This window comes from Trichechus manatus, unplaced genomic scaffold, assembly GCF_000243295.1.
Source record: "Trichechus manatus latirostris isolate Lorelei unplaced genomic scaffold, TriManLat1.0 scaffold00182, whole genome shotgun sequence".
NCBI lineage: Eukaryota > Metazoa > Chordata > Mammalia > Sirenia > Trichechidae > Trichechus > Trichechus manatus.
Window position 1 is genome coordinate 1,609,449 of NW_004444118.1, and position 24,586 is coordinate 1,634,034.

At 46.6% G+C, this 24,586-nt stretch overlaps 1 protein-coding gene across 1 annotated transcript in view; it reads right to left on the reverse strand.

Moving 5' to 3' along the window:
• The window catches only part of SCNN1A (sodium channel epithelial 1 subunit alpha), a 32,183-nt gene extending 12,512 nt beyond the window's left edge, over positions 1–19,671 (reverse strand). The window contains exons 1-4 of the mRNA XM_004387261.2: positions 19,547–19,671; positions 16,804–17,163; positions 3,091–3,358; positions 510–700 (exon numbers count right to left, since the gene is read on the reverse strand). Coding sequence (XP_004387318.1) covers positions 510–700; positions 3,091–3,358; positions 16,804–17,159 — 815 coding nt within the window. The 5' untranslated portion in view covers positions 17,160–17,163; positions 19,547–19,671. The remainder of the gene's footprint in view (positions 1–509; positions 701–3,090; positions 3,359–16,803; positions 17,164–19,546) is intronic.
• Between the last annotated feature and the right edge of the window lie 4,915 nt (positions 19,672–24,586).

Sequence of the window (24,586 nt, forward strand, 5' to 3'; positions counted from 1 at the left end):
CCCCTTTTATAAACAAAGAAAACTGAGGCTCTGAGGAGTGATGTGAAATGCTCAAAGCCATCTAGCCAGGAAGTAACAGAGCCAACAATTTGGGTGTGGTCCCTCAATCCAGGGCTATTTCATCACACCACTACTGCCTGCCTCATCTGAGAAACGGGAGTATGGCACAAGGTGACCTTCGAGGCCCTTCTGAGGTTTGACGCTACCAAGAAAGAGGCGTCAGAAACAAACAGGTTTCCAGCCCTTGGTTTCTCAAAGCCATAACTCAAGGCCCAAGTTTCCCAGGGCATCCATATGGTGCTGCCCAAGAAGAGCAGGGAGAGGTAAAATTCTGCAGGGTAATCTAATGGGGCAGAGGTGTGCACCTGAGATCAAGGCTTCCCCCTTCCCAGCTGGCAGGTACTTATTTAATCAACAAGTATTTCCTGAGTTCTGTCCAGGCTGGGCCTCAGGCTGGCCCAGGAAAGGGGGCTCTATGGGGAGCACAGAGCCAGGCAGGAAGGACTCACGCCTGGTTGCAGGAGTCCTGGTTAAAGCGGCAGGTGAAGATGAAGTTGTCCAGTGCGTCCTCCTTGAGGGATGGTGAGCTGTTCGTCAGGTGTGACAGAATGTTGATGTAGTGGAAGCGGTACCACTCCCTCACCGCATCCACCCCCGATGAGTAAGTCTGGTAGAAGCAGTCCGATTGGTTCTCGTTGCACTAAACAAAGAACCCAAAGGGTCAGAGGGCCAGCAGCAGGAGATAGGCAGCAGGACAGGGCCACAGTCAAGGAATGAAAGGTCTGGGGTCCTGAGGACTGCTAGAAAGGGGTGGAGAGCCAGGGGTGGGGAAGAAAGAGGAAATAGAGGTGGAGAGAAGCAGAAATCCAGAGGGAGAGAATGGATCAGGAAAGCATGGGATTAACGGAGTGATGGGCAAAGGGGAGGTGGCGCAAATGGTTACAGTAAGCATTCAACTACTAAAAATTGGTGGTTTGTACTATGCAATGATAAAGAACAATGATGAATCTGCAAAACATCTCACAACATGGATGAATCTGGAGGGCATTATGTTGAGTGAAATAAGTTAATCACAAAGGACAAATATTGTATGAGACCACTATTATAAAAACCTAAGAAAAGGTTCACACACAGAAAAAAACAGTCTTTGATGGTTATGAGGGAGAGGAGGAATGTGGAAGGGAAATCACTAACTAGATAGTAGACAAGTGTTAATTTTGGTGAAGGGAAAGATAACACCCAATACAGGGGAAGTCAGCACAATTTGACCAAGGCAAAGTCATAGAAGCTTCCTAGACACATCCAAACTCCTTGAGGGACTGACTTACTGGGGCTGAGGGCTGGGGACCATGGTCTCAGGGGACATCTAGGTCAACTAGCATAACATGGATCATAAAGAAAATGTTCTGTTTGGGGTCTTAAAAGCAGTCATCTAAGGTACATCTATTGGTCCCATCCCATTTGGAGCAAAGGAGAATGAAGAAAATCAAAGGCACAAGCAAAATATTAGTCCAAAGAAGTAACAGACCACATGAACCACAGCCTCCACCAGACTGAGCCCAGAACAACTAGAGGGTGCCCAGCTACCACCGTCGACAGGGATCACAATAGAGAGTCCCAGTCAGAGCAGGAGAAAAATATAGAACAAAATTCAAATTCACAAAAAAAGACCAGACTTACTGGTCTGATAGAGACTGGAGGGGCCCCTGGACACCCTGCTAACTCAGAACTGAAGCCACTCCTAAAGTCTACCCTTCAGCCAAAGATTAGACAGGCCTATTCAACAAACATTAACACACGTGAGGACCGTGCCTCTTAATTCAATCAAGTATATGAGACCAAATGGGCAACACCTGCCCAAAAGCAAAGACGCGAAGGCAGGAAGGGACAGGAAAACTAGACGAATGGACATGGGGAACCCAGGGTGGAAAGGGCAGGAATGTTGTCACATTGCAGGGATTGCAACCAATGTCACAAAACAATTTGTATATAATTTTTTTTAATGAGAAACTGACTTGTGCTGTAAACTTTCACTTGAAGCATAATAAAATTATAATTAAAAAAAGAAAGAAAGATGAGCACAGCTAACTCCAACAGAACCCAACCCACTTGGGAAGCTCTCTGTGCTTCGGAAGGGTGAATGGTTTGGGCTTGCAGATGAGCAGAAACCATCTCATTCATAAAGTCACTCACATTATATCCACATCATTTGTAAGGCAAATAAAAATGTCATCTTCAAAAAACAAAAAGAAGAAAAGCAACTAAACAGAAAAAAAAAAAAATGGTGGTTTGAACCCACCCAGAGGCATCTTGATCTATTTCCAAAAGGTCACAGCCACCAGGGCCTTGAAAACTACACATCCCAGTTCTACTTTGAAACACATGAGGTCGCCATAAGTCAGAACAGACTCAAGGGTAACTAGTTTGGTTTTGAGATACAGCCTCCAAAGGAGGATGGGGCAAGGGATTTTCCCCCACTTCACTGATGGGAAGACTGAGGGATCAAGATGTTTGTTCTAGCAGCAGAAGCTGGGACTAGAATTCAGGTTTCCTGGTAGAATGGCTCACTCACACTAGAGGGAGCCTCCCTCTCTTATTCCCTCTCCTCCTCTCCCATTTCCTCTCTTATTCTGTCTTGCATTTTTTATTTTTAAAAAGTTTTTTTTTTCTTAATTCTCCTTCTTTGCTATTTCCTTACTCTCGTCTTAGGCCGTCAGCCCCAGTTCCCCACCACACTGGAGGGTCCCACGGAGGGCGAGGGGTGGGGGGCGGGAGATGGGGTGGGAGCACGCCTGGAATTCTAAAAGGTGCATTTTCCACAGCAGATTTGACTCCCTGCTTCATAAACGCTCCACGTAGGCCTCCACCCAGGAGACCCCACAGGCCGCCGGACAGAGAGATATTATTTATTCATTCATTCTTCATTGCCAGTAAGCCTACGAGGGCCTGCATCATAACATTAAGCAACCGAGGCAGGATCAGGAAAGGGAGCGGAGCTCAGCAGTGGTCGAACAAGAAGGGGCAGGGGCCGGGTGAGTGGGGCTTCCCCTCTTGGTCGGTGGGCGTGGCCGTTTGGGGGCGGGGCCTTACCAGTTGGAAGCCGATCTTCCAGTCTTTCCTGTTCACCCGGGGGTTGTTATCCCGCACGCTGGAGGCCGTGCTGCGGGCCTTGCGGGCCTTGTGGGGTGGGGGCGGCACCTGCAGGCGCTGCAGGGGGTGCGGCAGGTTCCCCCGGAGGCCGCGGCGGCTGCGGTGATGGACCTTGAGGGTGTTAGAGGAGTTGTATTTATACAGGTCGAAGAGTGTCTTCTCTGTAATGTGGTCCAGCTCCTCCAGCTCCTCTTTAATTTCAGTATACCTGGAGGGGGCGACGAGAAAAGGGTTGGACTAGGGGGCGGCCTCGCGCAAATCCCTGGCCCCTCTGGGCCTTTCTCCTCTGTAATCGGTAAAGTCTGTTCATCCCGGAGAGCAGGTGAGAGCGCTGAAGCCTACCGGGGCGTGCTCAGGTGTTCCCAGGGCTATCCTGGCCGGGGGGGGGGGTGAGGGAGGAGGTAAAAACCGGTGTGTCTGAGGGAGGACGTGGAGGCGACAACGAGCCCCGGCGGAGACAGCATTTACTGCCGCCTGTTTATTGAAAGAAGGAGGCGGGAGTCGCCTGTCCATGGGGCGCCCTCCTCCCATTCGCCCGGACCTAGAGAAGGAAACCCGGAACTTGTCTGCCCTTTCTCCTAAGGCAGAAGAGGAGTGAGCCCTAGCCTGGGTCCAGACTCTCCCACAGACCCGCGGTGCGCTGGCTATTCTGCCCTTCACCCCCTAAGGCAAAGGTGACCTTTGGACCTGTGCCGCCTGCCCCCAGGCACCTTCCAAATCAGGGCTTCTCAAATGCACGTTTAGAATCCCCTGAGGAACTTGTACAAATACCGGATACCACACTCCCCTCCCAGAGATTCAGTTTAGTGAGTTTCAGGTAGGGCTCAAACATCCTAAGTTAAACACTGTCTAGTACAAATCCTCACGTTCCTTCTTCTTAATACACGCCCATCTCCACCTTAAAGTTCAGAATGGCAGGGCCTTAGGGACAGAATCTACCAAAAACCAAACAAACACCTATAATTAAGAGGTGAAGTAAGCAAGGTCTCAGGATACAGAACTTTCTGTATACTAGCAACAAAAAGTTGGAAAATGACATTGCAAAACCAATACCATTTAAAATAGCATAAACAACATCAAATACCTAGGAATAAATCTTAACAAAAGATATGCAAGACTCCTACACTGTAAACTACAAAACCCTGCTGAAAGAAAGACCAAAATAAACAGATATTCATGTTCGTGGATCAAAAGACTCATTACTGTTAAGTGGTCTCCCCAAACTGATCTTTAGCTTCAACACAATCCCTGTCAAAACTTCAGCAGACAATTTTGAGGAAACTGACAGGCTGACTCTAAGATTTAAATGGAAATTCAAAGGATCTAGAATGGTCAAAACAATTTTGGAAAAGAAGAGCAAAGCTGGAGGACTTACTTTACCTGACTTTAAGACTTACTGTAAAGACACAGTAATCAGAACAGTGTGGTGCTTGCATAAGGAAAGACAATAGATCAACAGAATAAAGTCCAGAAATAAACTCACACATATATGGTCAACTAATTTTTGACCAAAGCACCAATTCAATTCAATGGGGAAAATAATTTTTCTTTTAACAAATTGTATTGGAACAACTGGATATTGTATGGGCAAAAAAAATAAACCTAGACCTCTACCTTACTAGGAGCCCTGGTGGCACAGTGGTTAAGAGCTCTTAACCACAAGGTCAGCAGTTCAAATCCACCAGCCGCTTGTTGGAAACCCTATGGGGCAGTTCTACTCTGTCCTATAGGATAGCTATGAGTCAGAATCAACTCGATGGCAATGGTTTGTTTTGTTTTTTTGGTCTACCTTACTAAACCTGTCGCCACTGAGTCAATTCTGACTCACAGCAACACTATAGGACAGCGTAGAACTGTCCCACAGTTTCCAAAGCTGCAATCTTTACAGAAGCAGACTGCCACATCTTTCTCCCTCGGAAGGGCTGGTGGATTTGAACTGCCCACCTCTAGGTTAGCAGCCAAGCACTTAATTAACTACTGCACCACCGGGGCTCCTTTCTACCTTACTACATACACAAAAATTAATTCAAGATGGATCATAGACCTAAAATAAAACTCAGAATCATACAGACTAAAAAAAAATAGGCGATATCTTCATGACCACGGAGTAGGCAAAAAAATCTTGGACAAAACACTAAAAGCACAAACCATAAAAGAAAAAATTGATGAACTAAACTTCATAAAAATTAAAGATTTTTGCTCATCAAGATAGCATTTAGAAAATGATTAGGCAAGCCATAGACTAAGAAAAGAACATTTAACAAAGGACTCATCCTGAAATATAAAGAACTCTTACGAATCAACAATTTAAAAATAAAAATTTTTTTTTAAATGGCCAAGGAAGAAGTTCTAAGGTGTGTGCTTGGTATTCTGAGAGACATGCTTGCTATCTGTAATTAAAAGAATGGCAATAATGACTAGTATGTATTAAGCAAGGAGGCCTGGTTGTGCAATGGTTAAGTGTTCAGCTGCTAACTGAAAGGTCAGTGGTTCAAATCCACCTGGGGTTCCTTGGGAGAAAAGACCTGGCGATCTGCTCTCATAAAGATTACAGCCTAGGAAACCCTATGGGGAATTCTCCTCTGTTCTACAGGGTCACTATGAGTTGAAATTGACTGGATGGCACACAACAACAACATGCATTAGCCTTTTCATGACCAGTGGGATAGACAGTTGCCCACCAACATTTTCTGCCTCTCAGACTCATTGGGAAGCTGCTTTCTCACAGACAGTACAGGCTGCCGAAAGGCAGGAGCCTTTATGATTGTTTGACACAGAAAAAAATGGGCATGTGTTGCAAATTACTGTTTCTACAGGGTGTTGTATGAGGTGTGTGCATTTTGCATAGGAAAAAGAGAAATTTTGAAAAAAAATTGGGGGCATATATGTCCCAGTGGACTCAGGAAGACTCTGGGGGTAAAATTAATGGAATATTATATCCCTCTGGATTCTAACGGTAGGCTTGTGGGAGGGGGCAAGAAAAAAAAATCCATACTACCTACCAAAAAATTCAGCAACACTCAATGATTCAGCATGCTTCCATTAATGAAAACTCATAGTATCAACAAAAAATTCAAAGCAAAAAATAATTGGGTCTTGAAAGGGTTAGGCACTTACTATGAGCCAAGCACTTTGGTATTAGAATGCCTGTTATTTAATTTAATCCTCAGTGTAACTGTTATGTAACTATTAGCCTCTGTTAGCTACTATTGTCATTCCCTTCTACAGGTGAAAAACCCGAGGCATGGTCACATGGCCAGGAAATGGGTCAGAAAGCACTCTAACCATCACACTAAATTCTGACCTTGCTACTTCCAACTATTTTAGGAGGGCTGCAAGGTGCTCAAGGAGCTCTAGTGGCACAGTGGTTAAGCGCCTGGCTGCTAACAGAAAGGTTGATGGTTGGAACTCACCAGCCGTTCCGCAGGACAAAAATGTGGCAGTCTGCTTCCGTAAAGATTTACAGCACTGAAAACCCTATGGGGCAGTTTTACTCTGTCCTCTCAGGTTGCTATGAGTTGGAATCAACTCAATGGCAATGGGTTTGGTTTTGGTTTTGGTTTGGGCATGGTGTTCAGAAAGAACATCAGAGCCAGAGTTGGCCAGATACTATGTTCTAGCTGTGTAATGTTGGATAAGTAACCCAACATTTCTGAATCTCAACCTTGGTTTCTTCATCAGTAAAATGAGCGTAACATCAGATCCATCTACCACATGAAGTTCTTGGAAGGTTAAACGAGAAAATATTAAAACTGAAGAGGCCATAGAATATCAGGAAGACACTGATCCTGAAGCCCAGGAAAGAAAATGACGTGTCTTTCTCAAGGTCATACAGGAAGAATCCACATCTCCCAACTTAGGTGGAGTTGTTTCTACCACATCTCTGGCTGGGCCTCCCTTCCCATCCTGCTCCCCCTATCCCCCACCCCTCAGTTTGCTCATGTCCCTCTGTGCCTCTCTTCTGCCTTCTACACCTTCCTCATACTCATCACCAACTCCAAGCTGTCTATCCCTTCTCTGGCCACATCACAACTCCACACTGAGAGCCAGGCTGCCCTTTTCCCAGTGCCCCTCATCATATTCAGCTCCTCCTGGCTCTTCCACAGAGGCCTCTGATGACCCACCCCCCAACCTGGTCTTCCAGCCTTTGATTTTCCTAACTTCCTCCAGCCCCCAAACACACACCTGTGACAAGGCCTCCAGAAGAAGAGAGGTCGGGCTCCACACAGAACCCTTTCATTCTCCAAGGTCTATTTCTCTCCTTTTTATTGGCTTAATTCAGGAAGAAGTACTCCCATATCACTCCCTCAAAAAAGAAATCCCTCTCTCACCAACTCCCTGATATTTGAAATTCCTGTAACAGGAGGCAGAGCCTTTCAGTTGATACCTAGAGCTAAGAAAATTGATTCCTGGGTAAAACATACCTACCTGCTCTAAGCAATGGGTTGTTGTTGTAGGAGCCCTGGTGGTGCAGCGGTTAAGAACTCAGCTGCTGACCAAAAGGTTGGCAGTTCGAACCCACCAGTTGGTCCTTGGAAACCCTACTACTACTACTCTTGTCCTACAGGGTCACTATGAGTCAGAATCAACTCGATGGCAATGGGTTTGGTTTTCTTGGTTTTATATTTCATGTAAGTAGGGTCATACATGCAGGTGCACCTTGAAAATCCTGTGGGGCAGCTCTACTCTGTCCTATAGGGTCGCTATGAGTCAGAATTGATTCGACGGCAATGGGTTTGGTTTTTTGGGTTTTTTTCAACTCATAGTGAACCCATGTGACAAAGTAGAACTGCCCCATAGGGTCTCCTAGGCTGTACTCTTCACACAAGCAAATCGCCAGGTCTTTCTCCTGAGGAGCTGCTGGGTAAGTTTGAACTACTACCCTTTTGGTTAGCAGCTGAGTGCTTAACCATTGCACCAAATCCCACCTTCGTCACTAACTTCGTGGTAAGGACCAGCACGAATCCAATTCTCCAAGTGTGGAAACGGGTCCAGTCTTCACCTTCCCACTTCTCTGTCCTCATCAACAGCTGCCCAAGCAGCCACACTCTCCCCGACCCTATCCACCAGGAGTTGATCAGAGCTCACAAACTAGGACACCTTCCTTCAGACTGCCAAATAGGCAGACACCAGCTCCTGATGGCTTTCACTGCCCCTGTAGATTCCTTAACTCACTGGAATGACTCACAGAATTCATGGAGAGTATACAATACTTGTTGTTAGGACTCATGGCAACCCCATGTGTTACAGAGTAGAACTGCTCCATAGGGTTTTCTTGTCTTTAATCTTTACTGAAGCAGATTACTGAGGTTTTCTTCCATGGAGACCTTGGATGGATTCAAACCACCAACATTTCAGTTAGCAGCTGATCACAAACTGCTTATGTCACCCAGCCTCCTTAGATTTATTATAACCAAAAAGGATACAAATGAAGAGAAACATAGGGTGAGGCCTGGGAGGAGTTCCCAAGTGATGGTTCCATGTCCAAAAGAGAGATGAGTTACCTTCTCCTTTGCATAGTCACCAATCAGGAAGCTCATCTGAGCCTCAGGGTTCAGAGCTCTTATTGGCCTCTCCACATAGCCATCATAGATTATATCTTGCCTCTTTAGGATTAGTCTGCATCAGACCCCCAGGTGGTCTCTCCTGATCTGGTCAGCCCCCACTCATTAGCCTCAGGTGTGGTCTGGCTCTCAGGCACCAAGAACAAAGGCCAAATTGCGTTCTGCAAGTTGCTTCCACACCTCACAATACTAATGACATCAGACATTGTCCTACAAGCAGAAAGGTCCTGGCAAGAGGATACCAGATATAAGAGAGAGGGGACAAAGAATACCTAGAAGGGGCTTCAGCAAGATAGTCCAGCCCTTCTACCCAGGTCATGGTCACTCCCAGGGGGCTGTGAACACACACAATCCCAATGAAGTCTCTCCGTACACGGCCCCTGTGAACTCAGCCCATACTACAACATGTTCACAGGCAGGTTCTGAGCTCTCAGACCACATGTGGAGCTCAGTCCTGACATTTTAAGAACAAAAGATGTTCACAGGCCAATGACTGTTCAAAGGAGTATGGACAGCAAAGATGCTAAGAAGTCTAGAAAGCCATTTCATGCAAGGAAAAGTTGAAGGAACTAAGTTCTAATCAGCTTCCCAAGCTCACAGCCTAAACTCGCCACTTACTAGATGGTTAGCCCTGGACAAGTTACTTATTTTCTCTGTGCCTGTTTCATCATCTGTAAAAAGGGACTAATAATAGTACCTGCTCCATAGGGTAGTTATGAGGATTAAATCAGTTAACATATAAAAAGCACTGAGAACAGTACCCGGCAGAGTACCAGTAAACCAGGTGCCATTGACTTGACTCGACTGTGCTCCACAAGGTTTTCAATGACTGATTTTTTGGAAGTAGATCTCCAGGCCTTTCTTCCAAGGCACTTCTGGGTGGATTTGAACCTCCAACCTTTCAGTTAGCTGCTGAGCGCATTAACCATTTGTACCAGCCAGGGACTCCTAGCAGACTAAGTATGGTATAACTGCCGCTGTTGTTTTTATTATCATTACTGTAATTATTACTGCCATGGATTGAATTGTGTCTCCTAAAAATATGTGTATCAATTTGGCTAGGCCACAATTCCCAGTATTGTGTGATTGTCCACCATTATGTTATCTGACATCATTTTCCTGTGTGTTGTAAACCCTACCTCTATGATGTTAATGAGGTGGGATAGGCAGCAGTTATGTTAACGAGGTAAGACTCAATCTACAAGATTGGACTGTGTCTTGAGCCAATCTCTTTTGAGATATAAACGACAGAAGTGAGCAGAAAGACAGGGGGACCTCATACCACCAAGAAAGCAGTGCCAGGAGCTGAGCACAGGAACCCCAGGAGAATTTCCTAGTCCAGGGGAAGACTGATGACAAGGACCTTCCTCCAGAGCCGACAGAGAAAGCTTTCCCCTAGAGCTGATGCCCTGAATTTGGACTGCTAGCCTACCAGACTATGAGAGAATAAACTTCTGTTTGTTAAAGCCATCCACTTGTAGTATTTGTTACAGCAGCACTAGATGACTAAGACAATTACTATTAGCAGTATGTTCAGCTTGGAGAAAAAAGGGCTAAGGAGACACAAGAGAACTGCCTGCCACTTAGCTACTGTGTGACTTTTTGTGGTCTTAAGAAAATGGAGCCTAAGACCTGGATTCCAATTCTGATTCCTCCACTGACAGCTGGGCGACCTTTGCAAAACCTTTAGGTTGTAACCCACCAGCCGTTCCGTGGGAGAAAAATGTGAGTCTGCTTTCATAAAGATTTACAGCCTGGGAAACCCTATGGGGCAGTTCTACTCTCTCCTATAGGGTGGCTATGAGTTGGAACTGATTCAATGGCAATAGGTTGTTTTGGTTTTTTTTTCGGTTCTCAGAGCCTGTTTTCTCATCTGACTATGGGGAGTGGGGATGATCCTTGCCTTCCTCCTTCCCTAACAAGCTTGCTATGAGGATCAAAATGTGATGGTGGACTTTGCAAACTGCAGTACAGTTATTGCTATCATAGCTGCATCAGAACTGATAGCTGTTGGGTAAGAAAGGAGGAGACATCTTCAGGGTTGCTTCTATGACAAAACCAGGACCAGAGGGTAGAAATTATCATGAAGTAAACTGCAGTTTTACCCAAGAAAGAACTTTCTAACAGCTGATACAGAGGTAGTGAGGTTCCTGACATCAGAAGGAGTCAATCGTTATGTCAGGATTGGGAAGTCAGCTCTAAGATTCTGGGCTTTCTTTCCCTGCCCCACAGAGCCTGGTTTCCAGATTGTGCGTGAGTGCAGTTCTCCCCACCACGGTTAGGGACAGACTCCCCAATTCAAAGCCTCTCTCTCATTCCCCCCTGGCCCACTCCCTGCAGCTTCTCTCTCTGAAGCATTGCCCCTCCTTGCCCATCCCTGCTGCTATGTCCCCTGCTCTGCCATCTCCAGAAAGAAGATTCCATGACCTCCTTCATTGTTCAAAAAGCCCAAGTTTGTCCCTAAGTCCAGCTTAAATCCCTCCCAGGACTGAATGAAAACTATTTTCTTGGGCTCTGTTTTCAAAGGATGTGGCTGTGACTGGCTTGGCTGCCTTGTGTGAAAAAAACTCTCTGTTAGCCAGAAAGAAAGGGACTGCAAAGGCTGACCCTTATGGTTAGATGCTTAGAACTTCCTTGCTGAGTCAGAAAGGTCTTCAGTCCTTTCCCCCTGCCTGGAAGGTACAAAGCAGCATAAGTCCCCACACCTCCATCTTCTTCTCTCTGCTGGCTCCAGCCCTCTGCTGTCTGTGCTCAGGTGCCAGCAGATGTGTACCCCCGGACTGACTTTGCCTCACTCCAATTAGCTCATGTGCTCCTCTCACCATTGATTTCCACCTCCTCCCTGCTTCCTCTCAAAGGAAGCACTCATCTCAGCCACTGCCTCCCCCACCTACCACCATTAGCCTTGATTCAGACTCAAGTCATCACCCACAGCATTAACCTGTCCACTCCACCCTTGCCTCTCTCCTTGAACAGGAACCAAAAACCTGTGGATCTTCCTGCATTGATGACAAATGCTCACCCCTCCTACTGCTGCTGCTTCCCACCAGCTGCTCCCAGCCCTGGGCTGCCTCTGTCCTGGCTCTTCCTTAAGCTGCAATAGGAGAAAGAGCTTTGAAATCAAACACACTTGGTTTGTGACTCAGCTACTAACTTGAGACCACTGGCTCCTAGGTGTGGGGGTTTGATTTTTGAATCCCAGTTTCACCACTTGCAACCTATCTAAACTTGGGCAAATTATTTAACTTCTCTGGGCCTCAGTTTCCTCATCTATAAAATGGGAGTAACTGTGATACCTACTTCAAGAGATGAGTTATGAATTGAGAACCCAGGAGTAAATCCATCCACCTATTGTCCGTTCATCTTTGACAAAGGCCCAAAATCCATTAAATGGGGAAAAGACAGTCTCTTTAACAAATGGTGCTGACATATTTGGATGTCCATCTGTAAAAAAATGAAACACGACCCACCTCACACCATATACAATAACTAACTCAAAATGGAGCAAAGACCTAAATATAAAACCTAAAACTATAAAGATTATGGAAGAAAAAATAGGGATAACGATAGGTGCCCTAATACACAGCATAAATAAGATACAAACCGTAACTAGCAATGCCCAAGCACCAGAAGACAAACTAAATAACTGGGAGCTCCTAAAAAGTAAACACTTACACTCATTGAAAGACTTCACCAAACGAGTAAAAAGAGAACCTACAGACTGGGAGAAAAATTTTGGCTATGACATATCCGACAAGGGTCTCATCTCTAAAATCTACAAGATACTGCAACACCTCAAGAACAAAAAGACAAATAATCCAATTAAAAAATGGGGAAACGATATGAATAGACACTTCACCAAAGAAGACATTCAGGTGGCTAAAAGATACATGAGAAAATGCTCGCGATCATTAGCCATTAGAGAAACGCAAATCAAAACTACATTGAGATACCATGTCACCCCAACATTACTGGTACTAATCAAAAAAAGAGAAAATAACAAGTGTTGGAGAGGTTGCGGGGAGATTGGAACTCCTATGCACTGCTGGTGGGAATGTAAAATGGTCCAACCAATATGGAAAACAACATGGCACTTCCTTAAAAAACTAGAAATAGAAATACCATACGAACCAGAAATGCCACTCTTAGGAATATATCCTAGAGAAATAAGAGCTGTCACACAAATAGACATATGCACACCCATGTTCATTGCAGCATTATTCACAATAGCAAAAAGATGGAAACAATCTAAGCTCCCATCAACGGATGGAGAAACAAATTATGGTACATACACACAATAGAATACTATGCAATGATAAAGAATAATGATGAATCTGAAAAATATTTCACAACATGGATGAATCTGGAGGGCATTATGCTCAGTGAAATAAGTCAATCACAAAAGGACAAATACTGTATGAGACCACTATTATAAAAACTCAAGAAAGGGTTTACACACAGAAAGAAACAATCTGATGTTTACGGGGCAGGGAGGGCGGTTGGGAAGGGGAAATCATTAACTAGATAGTAGATAAGTTTTAACTTTGGTGAAGGGAAAGACAGTGCACAATATAGGAGAAGTTAGCACAACTTGACCAAGGCAAAGCCATAAAAGTTTCAAAGGCGCATCAAAACACCCTGAGGGACTGAGTTACTGGGGCCGAGGGCTGGGGACCATTGCCACAGGGGTCATCTAGGTCAACTGGCATAACATAGTTCATAAAGAAAGTGTTTTACATCCAACTTTGCTGAGTAGTGCCTGGGGTCTTAAAAGCTTGTGAGCGGCCATCTAAGATACATCTACTGGTCCCATCCTATTTGTGCAAAGGAGAATGAAGAAAACCAAAGATACAAGGGAAAGATTAGTCCAGAGGACTAATGGACCATAACTACCACAGCCTCCACCAGACCGAGTCCAGCACAACCAGATGACGCCCAGCTACCACCACCGACTGCTCTGACAGGGATCACAAAACAGAGTCCCAGACAGAGTGGGAGAAAAATATAGAACAAAATTCAAATTCACAAAAAAAAGACCAGACTTACTGGTCTGACAGAGACTGAGGGACCCCTGAGGCTATGGCCCCTGGACACCCTTTTAACTCAGAACAGAAGCCATTCCCGAAGTTCACCCTTCAGTCAAAGACAGACAGGTCTATAAAACAAACAATAACACACGTGAGGAATGTATTTCTTACTTCGATCATGTATATGAGGCCAAAGGGCACCACCTGCCCAAAAGCAATGATGAGAAGGCAGGAAGGGACAGAAATAATGGATGGATGGAAATGGGGAATTGTGGTGTGGACAGGGAGAGTGTTGAGACATCATGGGGATTGCAACCAATGTCACAAAATAATTTGTGTATAAATTGTTGAGTGTGAAACTAATTTGCTCTGTAAAGTTTCACCTAAAGCACAAAAAAAGGGGAAAAAAGGATCTGTTCTTGAGGACTAAATAATGTAATCACTGTAATAACTTCATTTATATTTATATTAATTTGTAAAAGAGCCTGGCACACATTAAGTACTATATAAATGTCAACTATTATTGTTATTATTAGCTATCCTTGATCAAATTCTTTCACCTTGCTGAGCCTCAATTTCCTCATCTGCAAAATGGAAATAATAATACCTACTCGCATGGACTTGTCACAATTAAATGAGATAAGGATTATATAGCACCCAGCACAGGGTCCAGCACATAGTAGGTGCTCAAATCTCCTTCCCCTGAGCTAGAAAGCCTCCCTGATCCCCTCTCTTCCTGGGTGTTTACTCCCTCCTAACTCCTGCAGCAGCCCTTTGCACAACCCAGGGACTCCAGCCCTTCACGTAGGTGGGATTATTTCCATGTAGGTGTGGGTGTCCCCAGCCTGCAAGTCCCTGGAGGCAGAGGCTAAGGCATCCACTCCCTGGGGCTCTTTCCTGGACTGTCCAGGGCCTGCACCCAGCAGAACCTTAGAAAATATGCCAGCCTCAGCAGATTCACCCTGGCCCTCTCCATCTCTCATGGACATCTCTTCAATCAGAAATATTTATTGAGTGCCTGCTAAACTGCCTGATGTCCCCCGCCTCTATCCTGCCCCAGTTCCTGCTGGCTCAGGCCAGCCTGGTAGCCCACCATGGCCGAAGGGGATCAGGGATGGGGAAGGGAGAAGGTTAGGGCAGGTGGGCTAAAAAGGGTCAGAAAAGAGGATCAAAGCCTGAGGGCACCAGGGGAACAGAAACAAGGCTAAGGGGAGGAAGCAAAGAGAGCCTGAAATAAGATATAACCAAGATCTGACTGGAAATTTTGTTTATTCCATGTCCCACATCTGTCTTGGTATAAAAAAGAGGCAGGGTTTGGGGATTAGGCAAACAGAGAATGAGTCACAGCTAGATCACTTACTACCTCTGTGACGTTGTGGCTTGTCTCTCTTTGCTGTGAAATAAGTATAATAGTACCTGCCTCGTAGGATTGTTGTGAGAATTAAATGAGATGCCTGTAGAGCACTTAGCAGTGTCTGGTGCACAGAGTAGTTTTTTAGTAAATGGCCCCTTCCCTGGACATTATATGGTAGTTAATCAATGAAATGGCCCAGCAGTTTTTTCTCTCCAGGATAAGACATCCCAACCCTTATTAGTCCGTGACACACCTTTGGACACACATATATGTGAGTCTCCACCCACAACATTTGACCAATCTCAATTATCCATAATCATAGACATATCCAATATGCGTGGCCGCACACACAGACACCGTGACACATACTCACCCATTCATACACACAAGCACTCATAAAGGATTTTACACTCCTTGAAGGCAAAGGCTATAGCTCACACTATTTCTATTATACTTATTACAGTGTGCTGCATTGGGCAGCTATGCCTGTCTTCCCATCTTATTTTATCTTTCTGTCCCCAGTGTCTAGCAGAGTACCCCAGCCTCCAATAAAGACGTTGTTGTTGTTAGCTGCCATTGAGTCAGCCACGACTCACGGCGACTCCATGTGTTACAGAGTAGAACTGAGCTCCATAGAGTTTTCTTGGCTGTCATCTTTACAGAAGCAGATCGCCAGGCCTTCTCTTCCAAGGAGCTGCTGGGTGAGTTCGAACCACCAACCTTTCGGCTGGTAGCCAAGCACAAGCAGTTGTGCCACCCAGCAACCTTTCAACAAAGATAGTATGAATTATTAATGAATCTATTTTTGCCAGGTGCCTAGTACTGTGTGTCTGGCTTGATGCAAGTGTTCCCAAGGTGTGGCATGACTGAGTGAATACAAATAAAAGGTACATAGAAATACCCAGCCCTGCCCTCCTCTCTTCTCCATGGTTACCACCCTCTTCGGCTTCTAGACCAAAAACTGGCAAAGTGCCGTTATGAAACCCAAAACTTCAGGACACACCCAAGCAGTTAAAGGTCAGGTACCTGGGCAAGTGAACAGTGCAGCCCAGCAGGGATCACCTCCACGACATTTTAGCCTGGGTCTTCAGGAGCAGCTTGACAAGGGGCTGCTTTTCATCCTGTCCCCTTCTCCTTCTGGCTCTTAAATCCCCCGCCCCCAGCTTCAGGCCTCTCAGATTGCTTTGCAGCTCTGACCACTACCACAATACTTTGCTTTCTCCAAAACAACCTCCTCTTTTAAACAAAGACTGACCCGCTCCCACCATCCACCACACAGCACCTGTCACGACCTCACCTCACCTCACCTCTCCATCAGATTCTTCTGTTGAGGTTCAGAAGGCTTTGTTCTTTGCTCTCATTTGGCTCCAGGGAAGGGATGGGACTGATCTCTACCCTGCCCTTTTGGAAGTTATCAGCATCTTGACCTCATCAGTACTCCCTCCCACTTGCTGGAGGAGAAGGGAAGGGAAGAGGAGTGCACTGTTGGACCAACAGCCACCCTCTGGAGAAACCCTGAGCACTCAGATGGTTCCACTGGGCAGAGGCGCCAGTCCATCAGGCCAGGGGTTACCAGAGGTCTACCTAGGGACATTGGCTCCTACCTGGGGTCTAAGGATCTGCCTACCCAGTGAGCACCCCTGTGCCCTAATAGGAAAGCCAGGCCACCCTTCAAGGTGCCAGGGAGGTGGCAGAGGGGCCAACTGACCTGTAGGGATTGATGGTACAGACAGTAACAGCTGGGAAGACAAGCTTATCTGAGTTGAGGTTGATGTTAAGGCTGACGGGATAGCTGAAGTACTCTCCAAACAGCAGGCCAAATTGCCAGTACATCACACCGAAGGTACAGAGCCAGAGCACAGCCCAGAAGGCTGTCTTCATGCGGTTGTGCTGGGAGCACACCAGCCGGATGGCACCGTGGATGGTGGTGTTGCTGCAGAAGAACTGGAAGAGCTCTCGGTAGGAGCGGTGGAATTCGATCAGAGCCTCCTCCTCCTCCGTGGGCTGGTTTGAGGCTGCAGGTTCAGGGCCCAGCCCCTGCTCCTCACGTTTTTCCCCCTTCATGAGCCTTTGGGTGAGACGGGGAGGGCGAGGGTAAGGATCAGGGCTGAGCTCTGGGCTCTGGATCCCCACCCCCATCACCACCTTGAACTCAAAGTGAAGCTGCCCCTAGCCATGCCCACTTCCCACCTGAGCCTGCTTTCTCCCACCCTTCCCTCCCTCCATCTTCCCAGGAGCCAGATGACCTGCTGGAGTCGGGGCCAGAAGGGCTGGAGCTGGGCTTCCCTGAAGTGGCCTCTCCTCTGCTTCCCTGATAAGGCCACCGTTTTGGTTTCTGTCCTAGCACCTCCCTCTCTGTCTCCACAATAGTCAGTCTCTGCCCTTCTTAGTCACTTTCTTTGGTCTTCTTCCCTCCAGGGTCTCTGGGACGTAGCTCCTCTCTCTCTCTCTCTCTCTATCTCTATCTCTCTGCCTCCTGGTTCTCTTTGGGTGTCTTTCTCAGCTCTCTTCTTCCTTGTCTAGTCTCCTCTCAGTGTGCTCTCTGATCCTGCCTCTCTTCCTTTTCCTCCCAGTCTTTCCCCTCTTAGTCTGGGCTCTGTCCTATTGTCTCTGGCCCTGTCCCCAGGGCTGTGTCCTGACTCCCTCTCCACCCAGGGACACAGAGCTCCAGGAGGCCTGGGCTGTCTCCTGCTCTGCATTCCCAGGTTGTGACTGGAACTGGGACTGGTTTCTTTCCAGTTGAATCTGGCAGCCGAGCCTCTCCTCCCCCTCACCTGACAGGTGCAGTGGCCTGGCCTGGGAGCCCGCCCACCGGCCCGCCCACCCACTGACCAGGGATGGAAGTGACAGAAGCCTCATTAGCATCTCAAGTAAGTGAGCAGGGCAGAGGGAGGGGCCAAGGAGAAGTCTGAGCTGGCAGTTCTCCAAAGGGAGGAGGGCCCCAAGGGCAGGTGAGCCAGGGAGCACTAGGCAGGTGGGAGAGGGTCCTGAGAAAGAGTCCAGACTGGGTGGGGGTTGATGGGGAGCTGACAGTAAGGAGACTGGGAGACAGAACGGCAGGTGAGGGTCAGAGATCTTGAACAAGGAGAAAGACCCTGAACACAAAGCCAGAAGGGCAAATCAAGGGAAAGGATGAACCAGGATGAGTGAGAGGAGGGTGGGAAGCCAGCAGAACAGGGAAGGCAGAAAAGGGGAGACAGATGGAGGTGGAGGTGGAGGTGGAGGTGGTGAGGACTGAGGGAGAGGGATGTAGGAGGGGCACATGGGGAACAGAGTCAGAGAGGAGGGTGAGAGGAGGGAGCCAGGCAGGAGAGCAAGGGAAGGGAGCCCTGGTGGGCTTCCAGAATCCCCTCCCATGGGAATCTCTCCAAGGGCACCCCTGGGTTAGCCACACCTCCGGGTCTGGAAGAGGAAGGAGAAGAGGGTTCTGCACGGGTTCCTCCCTGCTCAAGAGTAGGAACACCTCCTGGCTGCACCCGGCACTCAGGCTCAGTGGGAGCACCCCTCTGCCTCTTCCTCCTGGTCCATCCTCTTCCTTCCTGACTCCTCACACCACCCCTCCTTGTCCAAGCCAGGGAGGGGCCCAGGTGAAGCTGGGGGCTGGGTGGGGCCCAGGGACATTCTGTTCTTTTTTATACCATTGGCTGCCAGGCCAGGAATGTGTAATGTCCCCTGTTGTGGTCACAGGGTTGTAGGAATGTGGGCACTGAGAGGCAGCTCAGGGGCCCGGCAGGGCGCTGTGGGCACAGGCTAGAGCCCAGGGAGGGGAAGGGCCAGCAGGCACTGACAGGCGGTAGGGATGTGGTCAGTGCTGGGTGACAGAGGGAGGCAGCGGGCATGGCTGAAGTCTCCACCAGCCCTGGGAGGAAGGAGAAGCTAATTGGTAGAGGCTGTGTTTTTCCTCCAAAATCTCTGCCCCAAACTTCATCCAGCAAGAGGATAACAAGTGAAGTGCCAAAGGGGTGAGCAAGTAGATAGGGAAGGGTCAGAGAATCAGGCCCCAAAAGAGGGCCCAAGGAGACACAGGCCCTGCATGTGACAGCGGGGGTCTACCACGTGTGGACGCCACCTCAGAGCAGCAGGCCTGGGCGTCCCTACGCAGACGTGCAGACACAGGCCCGCTGAGCACTGATACAGACTCTTGGAAGGAGACAGATCTGTAAATGTGCAGCTGCACTGTAATAAGATAGATAAGGACCTTGGTGGCAAACCTAAGAACAAAGTGCTTATAGGAGCATGGGGGAGGGGAGGAAGGGCTCACTCTGAGGAGACTCAGGAAGACTTCCCAGGGAAAAGCAGCAACTCAGCTGGATCTTGAACAAGAGGCAGTTTACCAGGCCAAGAAGAGGGAAGAGGGTACTGCCGGCTCAGGGTACATACAACCAGGTCTTGTGGCTTTTTAAAGTGAAAGCTGACGTTAACCATGATTTCAAGCTTGGTCCAGTGCTTACCTTGACACCTTCTTATGCTACTGCCTCTGGGGAGGGAAAGGCTGGCTTTTTCTTCATTTTCCAGAGGAAGAAACAGACCCTCAGGAAGGATAAGCTGGTTCTACTGAGGTCACAAAACAAAATAGCAGCAGAGTTAAAAACAGAATTCAGAATTCCTCTTCTCCATCTGGGGTTATCTACTTCATCCTTTTGCCATTTACTTCCCAGACTTACGGTGAATCGGGGCACCTGGTTTTGAGTGCCAGGAAAGGTCCACACATACAGAGTCCATGGATTTATCAGCTCTCTGGGTCCTGATTATCTCCGTGGCTCTGTGAAAAGCTCTCTACACTGCCCCCACCTTCCCCACAGGACCCAGATACCCTAGAAGCTCCCACCTCCCTTGAATCAGGCCCTTACACTAGGAAAGACCTACTTACATACAGGGTTTGTAGCTCCCTGCCTGTTTGATCACAAAGGTTCTGAGAAGCACCTCCCTGACTTTTCTATTTGCTAGCTGGTGCTTGAAACCCAACCACAGGCTTAAAGCTCATAACAAATAGTTTTCATCTCAAGGGCTCTGTGAGAAGAACTGTAAGGCCTGGTGTGGGCTCCGCTGGAGGATGCGTGGTGACCTGGCTCTGCCTTCAGGGGGACAAGAGTGGCAGCTTGGTCTTAAGACACCACAGATCTGGAATGGGCCTGAACAAGCTGGTTGTCATGAGAAAAACAGGAGTCAGAGATCTACACTTTTGTCACAACTCCATTTTAAATATTATCTTTTAAAGTACGGAAATAATGCCCAAATACCTTTCTGTTGCAGTACAATTTCTCAACAATACAGAGGTATATAGAAGCCCCCTTTGTCCCATTCCATTCCCACTCTTGTGCCCAAGGGGAATCACTGTGATTTGTGTACCCATCTACATATGTTGTGTGCCTTTATATACTTACACACATTTTTAAAAATAATATTTTATTGCATTTCCGGTGGAAGTTTACATAGCAGTTTAGGTTTCCATTCAACAATTTCTACACAAGTTGTTCAGTGACACTGGTTACATTCTTCACAATGGATGAACATTCTCATTATTCCCATTCTGGTTGTTCCATTTCCATTAATCTAGTTTCCCTGCCTCCTTACATTCTCATCCTTGTTTTAAAGTAATTGTTGGCCATTTTTCTTATATAGATGATTTTTTTAAAGGAGCACAGTATTTATGGGTGATATTCAATATTTTTTTTAGCCAATTTGTTATTTAGCTATAAGGTGACCTCAAGGATTAGTTTCAGTTCAAGGTCTGAAGAGTATCTCAGGGCAATAGTCTCAGGGAGTCCTCTAGTCTCAACCAGTGCAGTAAGTCTGGTTTTTTTGTTTTTGTTTTTTTTTTAGGAATCGATGTTCTGTTCCACATTTTTCTACCATTCTATCAGGGTCCATCTATCGTGACCCTGATTAAAATGGTCCGTAGTAGTAGCCAGGCACCATCTAGTTCTTCTGGTCTCAGGATAGATGAGGGCATGGTTCATGTTGACTATTTGTCCTGGAAACTAGTTTCTTTTTTGAGTCTTTCGTTTCCTTCTTTCTCTTTTGCTCCAGACAAGTAGAGACCAATAACTGTATCTTAGATTACATATATTTTCTAAAAACAAAATACATAGTTTCCCCCCTCCCACATAAGTGGGACCATGTATAGTTATTATTCAATGGCTTACATTTTTACTTTTAAACTATATGACTTTGGAAAAGGCACTTTACCTCTCTGGGCCTCAGTCCTCTCATAGAAAAAAGTGAAATGGTAGGAGGGGGTGGGTAGGACAGTCCAGATGTCATAAAGGGCCCTCCCAGCTTTCAGAGTCACCCAGGAGTTGGGGATGGGGCCCGACTGAGAACTGAGCCTCCCCTTTCCAAGCTCATTGCCACTTCTATGACTTCCAGAGAAGTCCAGTCTTGTTCTGTGGGGGCCAGGGCCTTGTAGACCTTGCCTCAAAAGGATACTCTTCCCCAGGGCTCCCCTCAGCCTCTCCCAGAGCCTCAGCTCTTCCTCACAACACAGGGCTGCCTTCTCCCTCCCAACGTCAGCCATCCTCAAGCCCTGTGGTGTGACTATGAAATGCACAAGGGCTACAGAGAGAAAAGTGAAACAAGAGGGTCTGCTGTGGATGAGAGCTATGAGTTCCTGCCCCTTGCTCTCCTGGGAACAGGAGATGATAGAATTCATCACTTTCTCCTCCATGCTTCCACAGAGAGAGCCTTGTTTATAACTCTGTCTCAGTACTTATTGTTGTTTCCAATTATTATCCTGGGTCGTGTTTACATATGTATGGATCACATTATAAGTTCCCTGAGAACAGGGACCAGGCTTATTCATCTGGGTGACCCCAGTGTCTAGTGTTCACTATTTGTTGATCCATTCTACAGAAGACAGCAGAATTAGCATCTGGGATGTGCTATTAGAAAGCATCTCCCAAACATCAAATGTCCTAATTTCCTCTACTGTTGTTGTTGTTAGGTGCCATCAAGTCGGGGTTGTGTGACAGAGTAGAACTACCCCATAGGGTTTTCTTGGCTGTAATCTTTACAGAAGCAGATCACCAGGTCTTTCTCCCAGGAGCCACTGGATGGGTTCGAACTGCCAACCTTTTGGTTAACAGTCAAGCGCTTAACCATTTGCGCCACCAGGGCTCCTTTAATTCCATCTAATAATCCATTAATTTGTGGTCCATTAGTTTATCTAAACGTCCTTCAAACTTTTTCCTTTTCAGCCTTTATCTCCTCTAGGGTAAAAATGAGTTAGTCAATTAAATGCAGTTCTTTATACTCATTACTTCAAGCTAGCGAGGCTCTCTATACTGGGCTTCCCACTGTGGAAAATAGTGGTCCACTGATCTGCGCTTACGTAGTATGAATTTATCTTTAATCTGAAATGATGTACCAGAAAATCCTTCCCTGCCACTCTTAGTCCAGTCACCTGGCAGGATGCTTAGAAGTTCACTATTAAAAGCTTATTCCTTTGGGTTAAAACAGGGTTTATCAACTTTGGCACTATTAACATTTTGGGCCAGATAATTTTTTGCTTTTGGGGGCTGTCCTGTGCATTGCAGGATGGTTAGCAGCATCCCTAGCCCCTACCTACTAGAAGCCATTAGCATCACTCCTCTGTCAGTTGTCCAGTCGTGTCAATGAAAAATGTCTCCAGACATTGACAAATGTCTTTGGGGGACAAAATCGCCCCCAGTTAAGAACAACTAGGTTGAGAAATTGTCCCCAGTGAAAATGCAAACACCCCTAAGAAGGGCAACCCTCATCAGTCACGTACTTCTTCGTGTTTTCCAGACCCTTCCCAAGGGTACCACTTGGCTGAGAGCAGTTTGAAGAAGAGGAGAGAAACAAACAGTATTTAGAAGAATCCATTCCTGCTGACCATTCCCTTTGTGGATTATTCATGCACCTGTGAGAAGAATGATATGTCAGCAATCCCTTCTGAAGAAGACCTGGGAGAAAAGTCCCCTCCCACATTCTAGGATTCTCTGCAGCACTCTGTCTGGGTCCTGTGTTGCCCAGTGGAACTCAATAAAACTTCAAGGTGGTGAAGGACACAGAAGGAAAGAAGCAAAAACAATGCCCTGCCCACAAACAATTTGTAGACTTCTCACCCATGTCAGTCTCCATCATCCTGGAAAAAACTGGGTAGGCATTATAATAACCAATTATTGATAGCACTTATCAATCATGGTCCAGCCAGGAAATAGGAAACACTCTAAGTCATTCAAATAAAAGAAATTTAACACAGGGTATTGGTACATGAGTGATGGAAAAGCTGAGAAGCCAACAGGGGAAGGTGAGGCTACCATCTCTAAGGCTGGAGAGACAAGCCTCCAGAAACTATTTGGCAGAAACTAAATAGTGGGGGCTGCTTGATAGGAGATGGGATCATGGAGAGAGAAGGAAACACAATCTCTGCAAGAGATGCCAGAAAGCAAACAGTTGTTATTGTTAGCTGCCATCGAGTCTCATAGCGACCCCACGTGAACTTCTCCGTAGTGTTTTCAAGGCTGTGACCTTTCAGAAGCAGATCACCAGGCCTCTCTTCTGAGGCACCTCTGGATGGGTTCAAACCACCAACATTTTAGCTGGTAGTCAAGAGCTTAACCATTTGCATGTCCCAGAGACTCCATAGCAAACAGAGATGGGAAGAAATAGCCTGGTTTCTTCCCTCCTCTCACCTGCCTGCCTATCTTCTACCAGTGCCTCCTATTGGCTGAACCTACCCAGACGCCACAGGGAAAAGGAGTCTGGGAAATGTAGTTTCCAGTGATACAGGAAAGAGCAGGGGAAGGGCAGAGAATGGATCTCCGAGAAAACCAGCAGTTGACTGCACAAAACAGTGTAGTGGCCAGGATTAAAACCCAGATCTTAGGGTTCTTTCCTTAGGACCTAGAGACTCCTTGAGGGCTGAAGAGACAGCATGGGACTGGCAGCAGAAAGAAGAATATAGTTCAGCTAGCTAGGGTTAAAAAGGATCTGAGACACTGGTTACCTGTGAAATAGGTAACTGGGAAGAGCATGAAGGAATTTCTTGGGATGCAGGAAATGTTCTGAGTGGGATACATGGTATTATGGATTGAATCATGTTGCCAAAAGATATGTATTAAAAACCTAACCCCTATTCAAGCTGGATTCAGAAGAGGACATGGAACGAGGGGTATCATTGCTGATGTCAGATGGATCTTGGCTGAAAGCAGAGAATATCAGAAAGATATTTACCTGTGTTTTATTGACTATGTAAAGGCATTCAACTATGTGGATCATAACAAATTATGGATAACATTTCGAAGAATGGGAATTTCAGAACACTTAATTGTGCTCATGAGGAATCTGTACATAGACCAAGAGGCAATTGTTTGAACAGAACAAGGGGATACTGAGTGGTTTAAAATCAGGAAAGGTATGCGTCAGGGTTGTAGCCTTTCACCGTACTTATTCAATTTGTATGCTGAGCAAATAATCCAAGAAGCTGGACTATATGAAGAACACAGCATCAGGATTGGAGGAAGACT